The sequence below is a fragment of the Cervus elaphus genome, chromosome 15 (genome assembly GCF_910594005.1).
Source record: "Cervus elaphus chromosome 15, mCerEla1.1, whole genome shotgun sequence".
NCBI classification, from domain to species: domain Eukaryota; kingdom Metazoa; phylum Chordata; class Mammalia; order Artiodactyla; family Cervidae; genus Cervus; species Cervus elaphus.
The window spans coordinates 73,937,621-73,956,496 of record NC_057829.1 but is presented as its reverse complement, the minus strand read 5'-3'; the positions used below and the strand labels follow the sequence as shown (position 1 = coordinate 73,956,496).

The 18,876-nt window shown below is 35.3% G+C and overlaps 1 protein-coding gene across 2 annotated transcripts in view; it reads right to left on the bottom strand.

Moving 5' to 3' along the window:
• Positions 1–18,876, bottom strand: part of PDCD4 (programmed cell death 4) — a 28,351-nt gene that overhangs the window by 1,365 nt on the left and 8,110 nt on the right. Inside the window, exons 3-11 of one of the 2 annotated variants that reach the window (XM_043926840.1) lie at positions 13,280–13,582; positions 11,608–11,702; positions 10,467–10,580; positions 8,668–8,889; positions 7,010–7,107; positions 5,959–6,073; positions 3,283–3,390; positions 2,946–3,056; positions 2,164–2,303 (exon numbers count right to left, since the gene is read on the bottom strand). In XM_043926840.1, coding sequence (XP_043782775.1) covers positions 2,164–2,303; positions 2,946–3,056; positions 3,283–3,390; positions 5,959–6,073; positions 7,010–7,107; positions 8,668–8,889; positions 10,467–10,580; positions 11,608–11,702; positions 13,280–13,582 — 1,306 coding nt within the window. The remainder of the gene's footprint in view (positions 1–2,163; positions 2,304–2,945; positions 3,057–3,282; positions 3,391–5,958; positions 6,074–7,009; positions 7,108–8,667; positions 8,890–10,466; positions 10,581–11,607; positions 11,703–13,279; positions 13,583–18,876) is intronic. The other variant, XM_043926841.1, reaches the window with a different exon arrangement.

Genomic DNA, 18,876 nt, shown 5'->3' with positions numbered 1-18,876 from the left:
AATGGCACCAACAGACTTGTCAATGCAGGGTTGTCACAAACTTTTGTTTTTTTAAAAAACAGTATCTGCAAAGCACAATAAAATGAGACATGCCTATATTTCTACTATGTTATTAATATTATTTGAAAGCTAAACATTGAACCAAACGAAACACCAACATGATTGAGAACTATGAAAACTACAGCTACAGAACCTATCAAAATATCTGTTTTTAAATGGTTTTTAATTTTTTCTCAGATACAGAAAAGCCATAACCTGAATGTGGAAAAACAGAGTCCATTTAATTCCTGTATATACCCCATTTTGAACTTTCTGCCATTTCAAACTCAAGATGCCTTCCTCTATAATATGTAATCACACAATTAGCTAAATGTAGTAACAACAGCTCAAAAGGAACAGTCACAGCAGCTGAAAGCAGTAAGTGCTCAACATAGCTTGGGCAGAATTGGTTCTTATTTCTTCTCCGACCCTAGACCAATATGCCCAGGCATTCAAGGTCACACACAAATGTGCCCTTTGCCCAAATAAGCAAAAAAAAACAGAGGATAAAAAGTTAAAGTTGTATGGAATTCACAGAAAGTTTAGACATCTCTCCAAATGATCCTTGAAAGTAAAGCCATAATAGAAATCATTAGTTAAGACTTTTGAATAGAAGCTGAAAAACTTTAAAAAAAGTGACAGTGAAGTCGCTCAGTTGTGTCCAACTCTTTGTGACCCCATGGACTGTAGCCTACCACGCTCCTCTGTCCATGGGATTTTCCAGGCAACAGTACTGGAGTGGGTTGCCATGTCCCTCTCCAGGGTATCTTCCCAACCCAGGGATCGAACCTGGGTCTCCTGCATTGCAGGCAGACACGACCGTCTGAGCCTCCAAAGGACAGTGCCAAAGTGTTGACTCCTTTTCATATTAAGGGATATTTATGAAAGGGGTATGTATTACAGCTGTATTTTCCTGAACATAAAGGCTTCATACTATAATATGAGGAGATCAAGGGTGGAAATGAAGCAGCAAGTAGCAAAAAGCCTTGCCAAAGTTGACAGTTTATACTGAGGTACACCACTTGGCACATAATACATAAATACTGTCATCACCAAGTAGAAATATACATTTTCAGACATTTTTATCAAAGCCATTAAAATGTATCTCCACCATTATCTTTTCCTTCTCTCTTAATTGTTTCTGAACTTTGTAAGCAAAGGACAGTCAAGTATTTTTTTGAGATTTCTCACAAGGCACTTACATAAAAGTATGCAAAGTTTGAAATTTCTTCAGAAAAAAATTACACAAATTTAAAATATACATAAAGGAGACCCACACAAGAAGTTTTTTCTTTGTTTTAGTCGCTTTATGTTTGACTCTTGCAAGCCCATGGACTGTACCCTCCCAGATTCCTCTGTCCATGGGATATCCCAGGCAAGAATACTGGAGTGGGTAGCCATTCCCTTCTCCAAGGGATGTTCCCGACCAAGGATCGAACCCGCTTCTCCTGCATTGCAGGCAGATTCTTTACCACTGAACCACTTGGGAACCAAACAAGAAGTTTAGCTGTTACTAAACTTATGTCTACTAGAATATAAACTTAAGCTTTAACAATAACAAAAAACCCATCAACTCCTAAAGAGTGTGATCCTAGTAGCACATATACCTCCAAAGAATCACACACACACACTTTCTAGAGAAATAAAATGCAATCAGCCCCAATTCTCCATTCTGTGATGGATCAAAAGGAACCTACATACAGAATAGGAATGAGCATAGACCTTTAAAGGCAGAAAAAGTCTGGATCCATCCTTGGCTTCTACTATGTATAACCTTAGAAAAGGTACATTACACGGTCATAAGCCTCAATTTTTTCATCTTACTGGTAATATCTACTCTGAAATAATATTGAAACTACTCAGAACAGAGTCTAAGACACACGTTTTGTTCCACAAAATTAGCTTCTTTCCAGTGAATGGGGCTTCATAAACAGTCCTGTACAAATTTACAAGAGAACAAAATAAGCTTCACACTTGCTTCTCCACAGACTCAGATGATTTTCCACTCATGGGTGACTAGAGGGAAGATACTATTATTTTTCAGACAGACAGAATGACAGAAAATTAGCTTAACCTTCTTAAGCACCTCAGTCAGTATTTGATGTTGAGAAAGTAATAAAGTACCTTGAAGGACAAAGATCTCGGAGTTGTTTGGAAATTATTCCAGCCTGAAAACAATCTTCTACAAATCGCTCAAGCACAGAGTATGAATGTGGGACATCCAGATTAATGTCCGGAATTTCATTGTAAATTCTCTCATAACCCTGGAACAATGAAATTATATACAGAATTATTAGCTCATATAAAATACATAATGCATATAACCCATCACTGTTATCAAGCTATATTTAAGTCCAAGTGTTCATATTAATTAGACTGAAGTCAGATCTGAACCTTGAAAAGTACAGAGTTAAGTACATTTGTTACAGAATATTTAAAACTGTTCTCTCAAAAGAGCTTTCGGCAGACAATGGACGTTGGATATATTTCTCTATCTACTATAATACATTTACTACATTTTAAAAAAATAAAAGGCAAATAAGAACCTCACCAACATTTTAATAACAATGCATACAATAAAATAGGACTAAACCAACTACTTCTGTTAAAAGTTTGTTTCTCTCTAGATATAAACAAATGACCATATGTTAGAACTCTTGAGGAAGAACATACACACACACATATTTTTTAAAATTTAGATTTAAAAAAAGACTGACATATTTACTACTTCCCAGGAAATGGCTGTAAGAGGTTCAAACATAAACAGTACCATTAAAAAATATGGAAAAAGGCATAACATTACAAAAGAAACCAGAAAGAAAGTTTCATTGACACTTCATAGTCTGTATTCAAGCATACAAAATTTAAGATACCAGCCTAAACATGGTTCAAAATGTTATACTTACTCTTTTCATTTGGTCTAGAGTAATGGTGGAAGATTTCCAAAGAGATTTTAATAAATCCAAAATCATCTTAAATGTACTTTCTCCAGTTGACTCTAAAACCATTACAATGGCCTAAAAATTGAATAAATGATTGAATTATTGCTCATTTTCTGTAAGAAACTGCTCCTAAAATCTGTTAGATCTCTTTTCTCTAATATGTAACCATAATCATTAAAAATTATAAAACTCTCCCTTAATATTGTAGTTTTTTAAAATGTCCATTATTAAAGAAGCATTAAGTCTCTGTGGTACAAAAAGGAACACAATAATTCTCCTTGGAATGTCAAAGTAATCTTACTTCATATACAAGCTCATGGTGAAAATGAGGTACTTCCAGTTCCTTAAGGCAATGTTCAGCTTCAGACATGTCTCCAGAGAGTAAATACTCTTTCAGCAGCATATCAATCTATCAGATTTAAGAATTGAGATGTGTTAGTTCTTGATTTTTGAAAAATTCTGCTTTGCCTGAAGGATTTATTTACCCTCATCTCAGTATATTACATGATAAATAAATAGGTCACAAACAGTTGTCTAGTAGTCCTGACATAACAGAATTTTTTCACAACTGAAAAGCAAATCATAAAGGGAATAATGCAGTGTTCTGGTGTGCTTTTATAATCACTGAGATTGACGAGTAGACATGTGTATGGCCTGAGCTGTGAACATAATGCTTCAATGCTCCCTGTAAAAAAAAAGAAGTCACTTTAAATACCACTAGAGGGCACTAACTGAAGTCTCAAAATGACTTTAAGGTGGCACACTTATTTCCACCAGGATGATCTTAATATTGCAATGGCAGCCAAAAAATGAGAGATAATAGGGCTTTACTAGACAGAGCAAAGATTCTCTAAATACTGTTCTCTTTCCTCTAAAACTGAAAATTTGAGGCCCATTATTTAAAACGCTCGTTAGCAATTCAGCTTCCAGTTACGGCTAAGGAGGACAAGTCCTGACTCTGTTTAAAGTCACACAAGAATATCTACAGCTCCAGAAAAACAGAAAGAAGATAAAGTTTTTCAGCACAAGAACTTCAACTGGGAATGTTCTCCCCTATACAATGTGTGTTAAAATCATCTTTGCACCTAGCAGGCACTCGAATGTTAGCTGACTGAATAAAATAATCTTATTTACATATCTTCTACTTCCAAATTCTACAACATATTTCCGTAAAAAATAAAATCTGATCAACAGAATACAGATTGATGAATAATTCCTATTATGCTCTAGGAAAATAAATATTTAAAGCATGGAACTTTTAACTTTGTTATATAAAGTATTTAAATGTTTCCCATTTGGTTCCATGCATTTTTGAGAATGATAAATACATGTATATATTTCTAAAAGTCCTCTCTGTCCAACTCATCCTTCCATATAAAATAAATGAATACCCAAATTTTGTCAACATCAAACTCATATATTGGTAGTTTTATTTCAGTTTTTATGTTGACTAATTTTTGTTGAGACAATTCACATACCATTAAATAGTTTGGCAGTTTCTGAAAATACTAACTTTGACAAGCATTATCATCCTAGCAATGTTGTCTTTCAGTCCATAAATACGGGATACTTTTCTATTTAAGCCTTATTTCTTTCAAGAGTGTTTTATCACTTTTAGTGCAGAAGACTTGCACTTCTTTTATTAAATTTATTCCTTTATATTTAATTTTTATGCTATTATAAATGCAGTTGTTTAATTTCATTTCAAATCATTCATTCATTGCTAGCATACAGAAAATCTACAGTTAAATTCTGTATGCAGATCTTATATCCTACAACCATGGTGAATTCTTTTATAACAGTTTGGTATTTTTGGTTTTTTTGAGGATTCACTTGGATTTTCTGTATACAGATTATGTCATCTGGGAATATAGATAGGTTACTTCTTTCACATGAAAAGACTACACTCAAAAATCAGAAGCACATGTACTATATAAATCTTCTAATTTTCTTAAAAATCCTCAAAGAAGAAGAGTAAAACACATCTTTGGTTTCTTAATATAGAATATCATTTTGCTGCCAGAAAAAAAATCCATAGACAGTAATCTGGTATTAATGCAAAAATCAATTACTTTTTCTTTTAAAGTATGCATTTGTTGCCATTCAGTCCCTTAGTCATGTCTGACTCTTTGCGACTCCATGGACTGCAGCACGCCAGGCTTCCCTGTCCTTCACTATCTCCCAGAGCTTGCTCAAACTCATGTCCCTTGAGTCAGTGATGCCTTCCAACCACCTTGTCCTCTCTCATGCCTTTCTTCTCCTGCCTTCGATCCTCCTGCCTTCAATCTTTCCCAGCATCAGGGTCTTTTTTAATGAGTCGGCTCTTCACATCAGGTGACCAAAGTACTGGAGCCTCAGCTTCAGTCCTTCCAATGAATATTCAGGGTTGATTTCCTTTAGGATTGACTGGTTTGATCTCGGTGCAGTCCAAGGGACTCTCAAGAGTCTTCTTCAACACCACAGTTCAAAAGCATCAATTCTTCAGTGCTCAGCCACCTTTATGGTTCAACTCTCACAGGTAGTGAACTTCCTTATAAAAATTCTACCACTCTGATCTACTCTAGTGTTCATAATGCATAACATAATCTGAGACCATCCAGTTTCAAACTGCGGTTATAAAAATGGACATTTAGTGATTAACTACAATACAGAAACTCTTACTTCAAAACTTGAAAGTTTTTAAATACCAAGAAAAAAAACTTCAGGTATTCTGCTAAGGTTCCTTCATAGCTTTCTTCACGAAAGTCACTTTAACTTAACGCAGTCTTATTTTTAAGTCAGGGAAATGGTAAAAATTTAATGATTATATGATCATGGTATAATTTATAGCAAAAGGGCATAAAACCATATATATAAGGATTATTCAGTTTTTCACTTGCAAGACTGAACTTAATTTTTGTCCACAAAACACCAGCTAGAGGGCATGTTTATTTCCCTAAAGAATACATATAAATTAAAGACAATACCCTATAGTTACCTCTTTAACCAGGTGATTAACAGACTGCTGCCCACCTCCAGAGCCCCAAACACTGTCTTTGCGCTTTCCACCTTTAGACATACTCAGGAGCACAGTAGCCTTGTCCAGAGCAGCTCTACAAAAACAAATAAAAAACAGTTAATTTTGACATATGAACATGCTTGAGATTCACCAAATTATGGATAAAGTTCAGGGAAGAGGGGGTAGGCCTATATACACTAAAAGCTTTTGCATTATAACATAAAAGCAACCTGAAGTTAAGAAATCTCTTAAAATACTATTTTTCAAAATAAAAAGCTGGGGGGGGGAAAGCTTGCTTCTCATATTAATAGTCTTTCACACACTTATTTCCATTTCCCAGTCAACAGAACTCTAATGTTATTACAAAATAATTGATCTACACTGAGAAGAAACATTTCACCTAAAATGAACTTTTGTATATATTCATACTTTCCCACCAAGGCAACTATTACACTGTGACCTGAAATAGTTCCAGAAAATTAGTATCTATACCTATGAAAACCTAAGTTCTAGGAAGTTATGAAAAATTATAGAGCATAATTCCCAAATAACACATTTAGCTTATAGTTATGCTAAAGAACAAAAGTGAGAAACATTTTTTCCTAAGATTTCCATAGCAAGTAAATATAAAATTGAAAATACACTCTTTTGTTAATGTTGTCCATCTTATTAGAAGATTAAATAATTACAGAATATTAAAACCTGAAGGGACCTTAAAGAACATTCTAAGTCCTAGCCTTTCATTTTATAAATAAGAAAATTGAGGCAGAAAGAAAAGTGGCTTGACATAAAGGTAGGTAATAGTTTAGCTAAAACTCTGCATATAATATATTTGCAGAAATATATAATGCAGAACTTCTGCATTATAATACTGTCTTTCTGTTCTACTGTAGCAAGAAACTCTCAATTTTAATTACACATAAATGACAGATATCCACAATGTCTGATTAATTTAAGTGTCATTTCAACAGAATCCTGCAGAATTTTCCCCTATTTTGAAAGTTATAAGTAGAAAAATTAATTTACTTACCTAGCTTGTACACAATCTACAGTTCCTTTGTAACTATCAATATAGGTATTACATAATATTCCATCTCCAACAGCTCTAGCAATAAACTGGCCCACCAACTATAATAAAGAAGAAAAAAGAGCCATATAAAAAATCTAAAACCTTTATAGGACACAGTTTCTAAACACATAAATGATGAAGACTGGTTGAACTACACAGTCAATACCTAAGACATGCTGGAATATTCAGAAAACATCATTTAGCACCTACTAATTATGCTTAGCATACACTCCCCACATCTTAACCTTCAATTTAAGTGCTGTGAGGCACAAAACATCTGTTTTCCTCACTACTGAATCCCCAAACTTGCACACTGCCTGAGGCATAGCATACATGATCAAAAATATTTGCTAAGTTAATGACTTAACATTAGTCAAGAGAAACCACACTTCTGGGGGGAAAAAACTTGGACTGTGGTCTCTCAAAAACCTGTTTGAATAAAAGAGTTTATCTGAGGGGGTAAAAGTGTGTAAATATTTACCTGAAAGTATGTTCACAGCATCATTTATGAAATAACACTGGAAACTGAGTGTCTAACAATAATCGTGTGGTTAAACGGTATATATGTAAGATAGGTACACTATATGGACAAATATGTTTACCGCATTTTTATGAGCGTAAGAAAAATCAAGTTTACAAAGTAGCATATACACCATGATTCCACCTCTTATTAAAACAAAAAAGGTAAGGATATATAAATATTGTACACTGACATATATCCACAAAAAGTAGAATGGAAGATTTAATACCAAAATGCTAACAGTTAACAGTGGCTATTTTTGCTTGCCTTTCTTTCTTCTGGCTTTTCCTTATTTTTCAAAATTTCTATAATGACTATTGTGTACAGTTTCTTAAGTATTGGTACTGGTATAAAAAAAAAAGTTCATGTTTGAATCACAGTTCAATACTAACACAGACTGACTTACTGTCTGTCACAGGAAAAACAACAGAAATAGCATTTAGGTTAACCTACCTATACTCTAGTCCTAAATTAATGTTTAAGTAAAGTGCTCCTACCTTGCTTTAAAACTTTGGTCAGGTAAATAGCAACGATTTCACACGTTTTCAATTTCAAACCAGAAAGTCATATTATAGTGTCAGCATGTATTAAATCTAATAAAAGTAAAAGGCTTTGAGGACAGAATCTGAACAAAAGCATACATAAGTCATGAATTTTCTAATTATCTCCCTACAAAGCTATAAAAGGGAACAATCTTATTTATGATTATTTTCATAACATTAGTGAAGCAAACTCAATCCTCAATTATAACAATCTACATTTTTAAAAGATCCTAGGTCATGAAACAGTTCAACTACATGTAATAAAGAATATACAGATAGCAAAAAAAATATGACCAAAAAACTACAGAGACCATGGTGGAGAAAGTAGGATATAAAATTATAATGTGATAAGAACTACACTCGGGGAGTGGAAAGAGCTAGGGAAAATTACACTAAAATATTAGAGCACTATCGTGTGATAGGGAATATGGGCCAGTTTTTCCCTCTTAGGTCTAATAAAATTTCCTAGGAGCAGGTATTAGAGTTCTATAATTGTAAGCAAAGCAGACAGAGAATGAACAAAAAGAAGAATGAACACAAAGAAGAATTTTACAAACCTGCGGTGCTCTAGGAGTATCCAGTGCTAATTCAGGTAGGTCTTTCAACAATTTATCAAATGATTTTTCTACATCATTTGTGCTCATTACTGTCCCACAAAGATCAGAAAGAAGCTTAGATGTCATTTCTCTGTGACTGGCTTTTCCCTCCAACGCTAAGGACACTGCCAACACTGGTACTCCACTTTTCATTTCTCCAAGATTTAAATCTCTTAGCATTTCCTACTCAAAAAAAAAAAAAAAATACGTCACTGCCTATAGTTTAATTTTATTTTGGGGAAAAAATCAAAACTTTATCCATATTTCCTCTCTCCTTGTTTCAAAATAATCAGAGAAACAGTCATATTTTGGGGAATAAGTTTTCATTACTTAATGCAAAACAACAACTCTTTGAGGGAGATATTTCCAAAGCACAGAAAAATGAAGTATTTGCTGAAGATTCCCAGAGGAGTGACCAAGTAGGAAGTAGAATATAGGCAATATGACCAAAGAAGCTAAGTTGTAACTCAGTTACATAGAGTGATGACTAATTAGAAAGACACCAGTTAGGTTACTCAGAGTTAGTTACTGATACTTAGTAACTCAGAGTTAGTTACTGATACTTACTCTAAGTGACCTAACTGGTGTCCTTGTTAATAGTCTCTCCCCACTCCATTTCATCTTCCTGGTCTGCACTTGATCAACTCATTGACTTTAAACATGATACTCCTTCCTGGAAAACTCCTTCTAGGACTACTCCTTCCTGGAAAACCCGCTTCAACCATCTTAGCCTGGCAAACTCCTAAGCATCCTCAGGTGGTTCAGGATAATCTAGCAGCCTCCATCTTAGGCTTCCGTAACACTCGCCTCACAGTACTACTCAGTTAATAAACTGAGTACACTGCTGGTCCCATGCTAGGGAGGTAGCAGTATGTCAAGTCTCTACCCTCATGGGACTTTGGTAAACTTTTCCTCTATAACAGAATGTTTCATATTATATTTTAATAATCCGTGCATGTATCATTTCCTTCACTTGACTGAGCTTCAAAAAGGCAGGAATCACCATTATAAATACCTCCACATGGTATCCACTGATCAAATATTTGTTTTTATATTCAAATCCTACAAAAATGCAAAGCTATCAAACCTCCTATTATGAGACAAACTAAGAAAGCACAGTCTGAATTAAAAAAATCTAAATTACAAGTCTTCTACAGAGATACAATTTTATTACTTTAAGTCAATAATACTAAACTACTAAACGAGAGAAATAATTTTATTTTACCCTTCGAGATTTACTTTATGAACAATTCATAACACAGCAAATGTCCTCATGCAAATTATGCTTCAAAAACACGTTTGTTCTCTTGATTTCTATCTTTATTTACATTTGTGTTCATTTTTGGACAGAGTACAAGGATAAATTTTATTCTAATCCTAAGCATTGAAATGAATATCAAAGAAAGTGAAACTGAAGTATTTTAACTGATATCCCTGAGGAGGTTTTAGAAGGTCCATAAACGCCTTGAAATTGTTAAAGTTATATTTTAAATACTATCAATTATGGAAATGTTACAATTATTAAAATATTGTGCTGTACCGTTTTTCAGAGAAGGAAATGGCACATAGTCCTCATCAGATCCCAAATAGGTTAAGAATGGTAAATAAAATTTTATTCCAAAATGAAGTTAAAACTTCATTTATGTATAAAAAAATGCTTAGTCTTTTCCAGTGATCCAAAATCATCCTGGATATGATGTTTTGCTTTTTGTGTTTGTTCTCCTGTATTAAAAAAGTTACACTTGCAACTTTAAACCTACCGCAACTTCATTAGTATCTCCATGCTCAAAATATTCCTGTATAATTGGTGTCAGAGTCTTTTCAAATGCCATTTCATCCAAAGGCAAAACTACAGTTTCATAAACACAGTTCTCCTGGAAAGGGACGAGGCAGAGTGTTATAAATTAAAGAACAAAATATTCATATAAACTGAAATTGTTTCATAATTCTGTACTACAACTGCTTAGTAATACCTATTTGGGACAAGAAAAAAACATGCTACATGCTTTGATCACTTACATAATATAAAAATAGAAATCTATGTCACTGTTCTTTTATAAAATCTGAATATAATAAATCAAAATATAGATCAGAACCACTAACCACAGCAAATATATGACTTGCTTCTGATCCCCCATAGTTTCTGTTTATTTTTTCTCTCCCACAAAACCAATAATACTTCAGTGACCAAAATACTTTAAGATGGCTTCCTATCATATCCAGTATTTTCATTAAAATGTCATTAAAAAAAAAAAACCAGCAGGAACCAAAGCCTTTATGATTAGTACTACAAAATAAAAGCCTTCATGACTCCAGAAAATCTCTAAGAAAAAGCACTATTCAACTGAAATTTCAAAACAAATAAGAAGTCCAATAATCTATCCCTGTCCTCTGCAAAAAAAGTCCTGAAGTGTTTGCCTGCAAAATGTGACTGGCTTCATCTAACAACAAATAATTTCAAGTTTATACATTAAAATCAGAATATTTAGCAAAGATTTTATAGTACTGGTTTTAACACATTTTTTTTCATGTTCTCTTAGAAATATTTCCCTGTCCAAATATTAAATTCAAAAACCAAGTAAAAATTACACATACATTACTCAGTTAACTTGATTTTCTAATTCAAAATTAACCTAATAGTCTGAAAGTACTGAATATACATATGATTTAGATATATATACAAATGGGTATGACATGTGTACACGCATACACATTATACACATATTATATAATCATGCAGATAATCACATATTATAAATAAAATTATATATATACAGATATAGATATACATGTACAGATATAGAATACATGATTTAATCAATATATGAGTATGCTACAAACATGAGGTCAAAAAAGTTTAAGTATTTTAAATACATATCACAAAAAGTATCACACTTATACCTGGTCATCATCGTAGTTAGGATCTTTCACATCTACCTCCTCCACATCATATACTTGTCCAGGTGTGCCCCAGACACCTTTGCCTCCGGCACCACCTGAAAAAGTTTAGAATTCAGAAAGGAAACAGCATAATGTCCACAGTTCATAAATTTTAATTGAAATCTGAAATAGTTCTAGATGTTGAGGTGTTAATTAAGTGGCAGCTAAAAAACTGTATTTTAATTTTTATGCTAATTTTTTTTGCCAGTTGAGAATTATACAGTAAACTTTTTATTCAGATCACTGCTTTTTCAGTAATGATTAGATATATTTATAACCTAGTTCCAAAAAACCAAGTTGAAATAGCTCACAAAGTTAAAACTAAAAAGGCAGACGCTTTAAAATAAAAGTAAAAAACAAACCATAAAAAAAAAACAAAAACAAAAACAGAAAAATAGCTGTAGTGGTAACCTCAAGGCAGCTGATAACAACTGGGCTCTAAATTCTGACATTTCTTGGAAGCAACAAAAAGAAATACGCTGATTCAGTTAAGAGATGGCATAGAAAACTCAACAAGGGAGAAATTATTCAACAAAGAAGTATTAGTGACCACCATCAAATGTTTTAAAGTCAAATTCTCTTTAGATATGTATGTGTGTGTTCAGTCGTGTCTGACTGCAACCCTGAGCCCACCAGAAACAAATACTTTACAGCCAGAAATATATTACAAATAACTGATTTCTATTTAAGCATTAACTGAACTGATCATTTCTATTTTTCTACCAACAAATAGATCAGCAGAAGTTTAACAATTCCAACTTTCAAAGCTGCTTTACTAAATAAACTTACTGAAATGTTTTTATAAGGCTCAATATATTGCAATATTTTAAAAGAACTTTATCACCCATGGGGGGGTTGGGGTATTTACATACAGAGTATAATTATTACCACCAGAGCAAAAACAAATCTAGTAGTTAGGTTTCATTCTGATCCAGCCAATGGTTGCAGAGTCATTCAACAAGAAAAACAATTTTTGACAAGGCACAAAAACTTTACAATAATCCTAGGCCATAATTTGGTGCTTCCACATTCAGAAGCTAGTGAAATCTCCAAACTGCATCAAAATTCTACCACAGAGGCTAACAAGACCCCTCAATTCAACAATTATGTAAGTACCTACCCTTGCGAGTCACTACTCCACGCCCTGGAGATACAGCAGTAAAACAATATCAGTACCCAAAATAAATAGAACTAAAAAGAACTTAGAACCAGAACTATAAAATTATTAAAATTCTGACCCTGATATTACCACTCAAATTGTATTTATCATGTATTCTTAACAACAGACATAATTAATTAGATTCATTAGATAATAGGTATGATGAATTTCTGACCCTACTTCTTTCAAGCAGAATTAAAGAATACATGCATAATTCATAACTGTGAAAAACACTGGTGTGTATTTTGCTGGAAATATGAGAAAGTTCTGCTTAAGAAAGCTAAACCTAAACAAGCGAAAAGGCTCAACTTTTTGGGGTAATCACTGGATTATTACTATGTAAAAACGCATACAAACCATAAAGCCTTACATCATCCTTGTTTAAATTCCTCTCATTCTTAGAACAAGAAATTGTTGTACAAGAATCAGAAAGCATCTCTTCCTTTTATTTCTTTGCATATGATATATACCAACCTTTCTTTGGTAATCCCCGTCCTTTCCCAGATCTGGATCGCCTATCCAGCAACCTTCCCTTTGGACTGGTTGGTGCAGTTACTCCACATCTAAGGCCTTCACTTCCATTATCACTGACGGAATCGCCTCTGCCGGAGTCCCGGGATGAGTTTTTCCGCAGCCGCCTTTTCGCCCTGGCATTAATCCTAGCTTCATTAATGGAAGATGCCGAAATCCAATTTCCATTTATCTCATTCTTTATTTCCTCAGTCCCAGCATTTTCTTCATCACCAGAAAAGAGAGAGTCACTTAAATTATCTGGATCTTAAAAACAAAATAAAGGGGAAAAAAAAAATCTAAGTATGCATTTTAACTGTCTACTCTATACCAGCTATAGTCATAAGTTAGATTAGGTTTAATCACATGAAATTATCATTTTTATATCTAACAGTCACATATTGGCAATTTCACAGGCTCAATCTAATAAATGACAACTAACCAACAGTTAGAACTGGACATGGAAAATGGACTGGCTCAAAATTGGAGAAGGAGTACATCAAGGTTGTATATTATCACCCTGCTTATTTAACATCATGTGAAATGCCAGGCACAAGCTGGAATCAAGACTGCCGGGAGAAATATCAATAACCTCAGATATGCAGGTGATGCCACCCTTATGGCAAAAGGCAAAGAGGAACTAGAGAGCTGGCTTAAAACTCAACATTCAAAAAAACTAATCTCATGGCATCCAGTCTCATCACTTCATGGCAAACACATGGGGAAACAATGGAAACAGTGACAGGGAGACTTTATTTTCTTGGGCTCCAAAATCACTGTGGACACTGACTAAGCCATAAAATTAAAAGATGTTTGCTCCTTTGAACAAAAGCTTCTTGACAAACGTAGACAGTGTATTAAAGAGCAGAGACATTGCTTTGCTGACAAAGGTCTGTCTAGTCAAAGCTATGGCTTTTCCAGTAGTCACGTATAGCTGTGAGTTGGATATATAGAAGGCTGAGTGCCGAAGAATTGATGCTTTTAAACTGTGGTGTTGGAGAAGACTCTTGAGAGCCCTTGAACTGCAAGCAGGTCAAACCAGTCAATCCTAAGGGAAATCAGTCCTGAATATTCATTGGAAGGACTAGATGCTGAAGCTGAAGCTCCAATACTCTGGCCACCTGCTGAGAAGAGCCTTCTCACTGGAAAAGACCCTGATGCTGGGAAAGACTGAAGGCAGGAGGAGAAGCGGACAACAGAGGACGAGATAGTTAGATGGCATCACCGACTCAACAGACATGAGTTTGAGAAAGATCTGGGAGATAGTAAAGAATAGGGAAGCCTGGCGTGCTGCAGTCCATGGGGCTGCAAAGAGCTGGACACAACTGACTGACTGAGCTGAACTGAACTGAACCAGGATTTTATTCACAGTATCATGGAAAGTAAACTAAGGCATTGACTATTAATGAACAATGTTTACAGAAAGTGTGTTATCTCGCATGTTTACATCATAAAACCTGTGTTAATATAAACACAAACATAAAACCTTTGAAACTTTTATGAGCTAAGACAGTCAAGCAGTTGGAGATAGAAAAGACTAAGGATCTTGAGAGAAGGTAGATAAACTTTTACAGAATGCCTATTATTTACCAAGCACTAGGCTGGGCATTTTGTCATTTAACCACAAGCTTGAGAGCTATTTATTCCATCATTTATACAGACAAGAAAACTAAGGATAAGAGTATTTAAATAACTTGCCAAATATCTCATGATTAATTATGGACACTTAGAAAATGCTACTAATCCGAAGAGCTTGAAAGGCATTAGGCAAATAAGTGATCATTTGTGATTATTGAGCCAAACTGCTGATTCATCACTGCTTTCAAAGCCATTGTCTCAAAGTTCTAATTCATTTCTCCAAACCTGACTCACATTTACTTACCACTCTCTGAATATCTTCTAGCCTATATAAGATTTGCACATTATCCCCTGAAAGACAGCAATGCATTTGCAGTTCCCAATGGTCTTCTGTTCAAAATGCCAGCCTCTCTGCTTTTTCCAGTTACCAGTCTTTTAGGATATACAGCTCAAGTCTTACTTCCTCCATGAAAACTTTTCTAACAACTTTAGGCACAGTAACACTCACATACTGCTCACTTACCACCTCATGAAATCACTTTATTTCTTTTTATATACCAGTCGTGCTTTTCCAAATAACTCATAAGGCTCAAAAGAGGAACCATGTCTATACTGTATGTTTTTGTAACTGCAGCACCTAGCAGGGTATCCTATCTACTCTAATGTCAATGGGGATCAAATGACATGGAAACAATTGGCTTCACTCTGAAACCTTTTCAAGGGTCAGAAAGCTAGTGAATTACCCCTGGGCCTGAGTTTTGCTCATTATGGCTAACTCAACTCAGAGCCAAATCCCTTTTCAAAGGGCTTGTGTGTGCTAGGTTGCCTCAGTCATGTCCAACTCTTTGTGACCCAAGGGACTGTAGCTTGCCAGACTCCTCTGTCTATGGGATTCTCCAGGCAAGAATACTGGAGTGGGTTGCCATTTCCTTCTCCAGGAGATCTTCCCAAACCAAGGATCGAGCCTGTGTCTCTTACGTCTCCTGCACTGTCTCCTGTATTGACAGGCAGCTTCTTTACCACTAGTGCCACCTGGAAAGCCCTTCAAATGTCTTCAGTTCAGTTGCATCCAACTCTTTGAGACCCCATGAACTGCAGCACGCCAGGCCTCCCTGTCCATCACCAACTCCTGGAAGCTTGCTCAAATGTCTTAGGAAATTCCCAAGTGTAACTGCTACTGCTAAGTCACTTCAGTCGTGTCCAACTCTGTGCAACCCCACAGACGGCAGCCCACCAGGCTCCCCCATCCCTGGGATTCTCCAGGCGAGAACACTGGAGTGGGTTGCCATTTCCTTCTCCAATGCGTGAAAAGTGAAAAGTGAAAGTGAAGTCGCTCAGCCATGTCCAACTCTTAGCGACCCCATGGACCACAGCCTACCAGGCTCCTCCATCCACAGGATTTTCCAGGCAAGAGTACCGGAGTGGGGTGCCATTGCCTTCTCCGCAAGTGTAACTAAGATGTGTCAAATCTATATGCACGGGCTTTCAAATGTCTAAGGTAATATGTAGAAACTAAACATTTTTTAAATCAACATATAAAGAGAACCACAGGTGTGTTAAAATCTTTACAATTCTTGAAAAAAAGTATAACAGGCACAAACCCTGTGGTAACCACAAAACAAAAACATTAAGAAGCACCAAACTACTTGAGCAGTCTCATAAATAGTCTCCTGCCCTGAATCCTCCAACCATTCTCCAAACTGCATAGAGACTGATCTTCTCCCACTGATAACCCTTTGAAGGTATTCCTAGTGGGTCGAAATCAAGTGTAAACTCATTACACCTTGTAATGTTAGATCCCCCCACTGATAACCCTTTGAAGGTATTCCTAGTGGGTCGAAATCAAGTGTAAACTCATTACACCTTGTAATGTTAGATCCTTTTTGATCCTGTCCCAATCACTGGAATAGCTGCTGACCACTCCCACATTCAAATGGTCAGAGCTTAGATTTGATATCATAGGTAGACATGGCATAATTAGTTTGAAGAAGAATACTGAATATATTAGAAAAAAATAGAAAGTGTCAAATGAGAGACCAGCTAAGAAAATGTTGCTGTATTCAGTCACGAACTAACTGAAAAGAGCAAGGGTAATAACTCTGAGATAAATAAAAAGGTTAACACTTTTAAAGACAAAATAAAGGGCTTTCAAACAAAAAAAAAAGTATTTCAAAAGTTTAGACTAGGAAAGGAAGCCAGTGCTAGGAGGGTCAGTTTGGGACATCATCATAACCACCAGACCTAAACTACTAAGACTATTAGTAGCAGAAGTAGCAATAGCCATAGTAGTTGTATACTTCTATCATTACCATCAGTATTGTACCTACTACATAGCAGGTCACAAGCACTTTACCTACATGGTCTCTAATTCAAACAAAGTTCTACAATGAAGCTTTTTATCCTCATTTTCCTGAAAGATGTTTCATAGAAAAGTTACATACCTGAAAAGGACTGCAGACAAGATTCAAACTCACATTTGAATCTTAGATGACTGTTAACTATAGAAAATATAAAGCTAGAGTGCAACAAAGTGGTGACAGCTAAAGAAACGGAATGAGGGAATACAAAGAAGAAAAAAGAGTAAGAGGAAGGAGAAGGAAAGATCAGAGATCAGACAAGCTAAATGGTGTTTCACATAAGAATGGATGACCAAAGCAAACATTAAACACCCATCTCTAACGTATTGCTTTCATTATTCAACAATTAAGGTGAGCCACCAAACTCAACCAGAAAATAAAGGCCTCTCTTAGAAGTGTAACAATGCATTAAAATGTCCCTCAGAGGAAACCAGATCTGAAAGAGACACGTGCACCCCTATGTTCATCGCAGCACTGTTTATAACAGCCAGGACATGGAAGCAACCTAGATGTCCATCAGCAGACGAATGGATAAGGAAGCTGTGGTACATATACACCATGGAATATTACTCGGCCATTTAAAAAGAATTCATTTGAATCAGTTCTAATGAGATGGATGAAACTGGAGCCCATTTTACAAAGTAAGCCAGAAAGACAAAGATAAATACAGTATACTAACGCATATATATGGAATTTAGAAAGATGGTAACGATAACCCTATATGCAGAACAGAAAAAGAGACACAGATGTACAGAACAGACTTTTGGACTCCGTGGGAGAAGGCGAGGGTGGGATGTTTAGAGAGAACAGAATTGAAATATGTATATTATCAAGGGTGAAACAGATCATCAGCCCAGGTTGGATGCATGAGACAAGTGCTCAGGGCTGATACACTGGGAAACCCAGAGGGGTCGGGTGGAGAGGGAGGTGGGAAGGGGGATAGGGATGGGGAATACATGTAAATCCATGGCTGATTCATGTCAATGTATGGCAAAAACCACTACAGTATTGTAAAGTAATTAGCCTCCAACTAATAAAAATAAATGGAAAAAAATAAATAAATAAAATGTCCCTCAGAGTACTATTCAATTTAATCATTATTTCCTACACTCGAGTTTCTTCAACTATTTTAGTATCCTTTCAAACATACATTTATGTATCTTGAGCAGTAGATACATCTAGGTATATTTTATATATTAGGTATTATCACTTTAACCCATTTTTATATCAATTGCTCTTTTATTGCTCTTTTATATTTTGCTATATACTTACCTAAGTTTTGGGGTTCCATAACCAAGAAAAAGAAATGCAAAAAAGCAAAATGGTTGTCTGAGGAGGCCTTACAAATAGCTATGAAAAGAAGAGAAGCAAAAAGCAAAAGAGAAAAGGAAAGATACACCTATTTGAATGCAGAGTTACAAAGAATAGCAATGAGAGATAAGAAAGCCTTCCTCAATGGCTGCTATCCAAAAGACTACAAGCAATAAATGCTGGAGAGGGTGTGGAGAAAAGGGAACCCTCTTACACTGTTGGTGGGAATGCAAACTAGTACAGCCACTATGGAAAACAGTGTGGAGATTCCTTAAAAAACTGGAAATAGAACTGCCATATGACCCAGCAATCCCA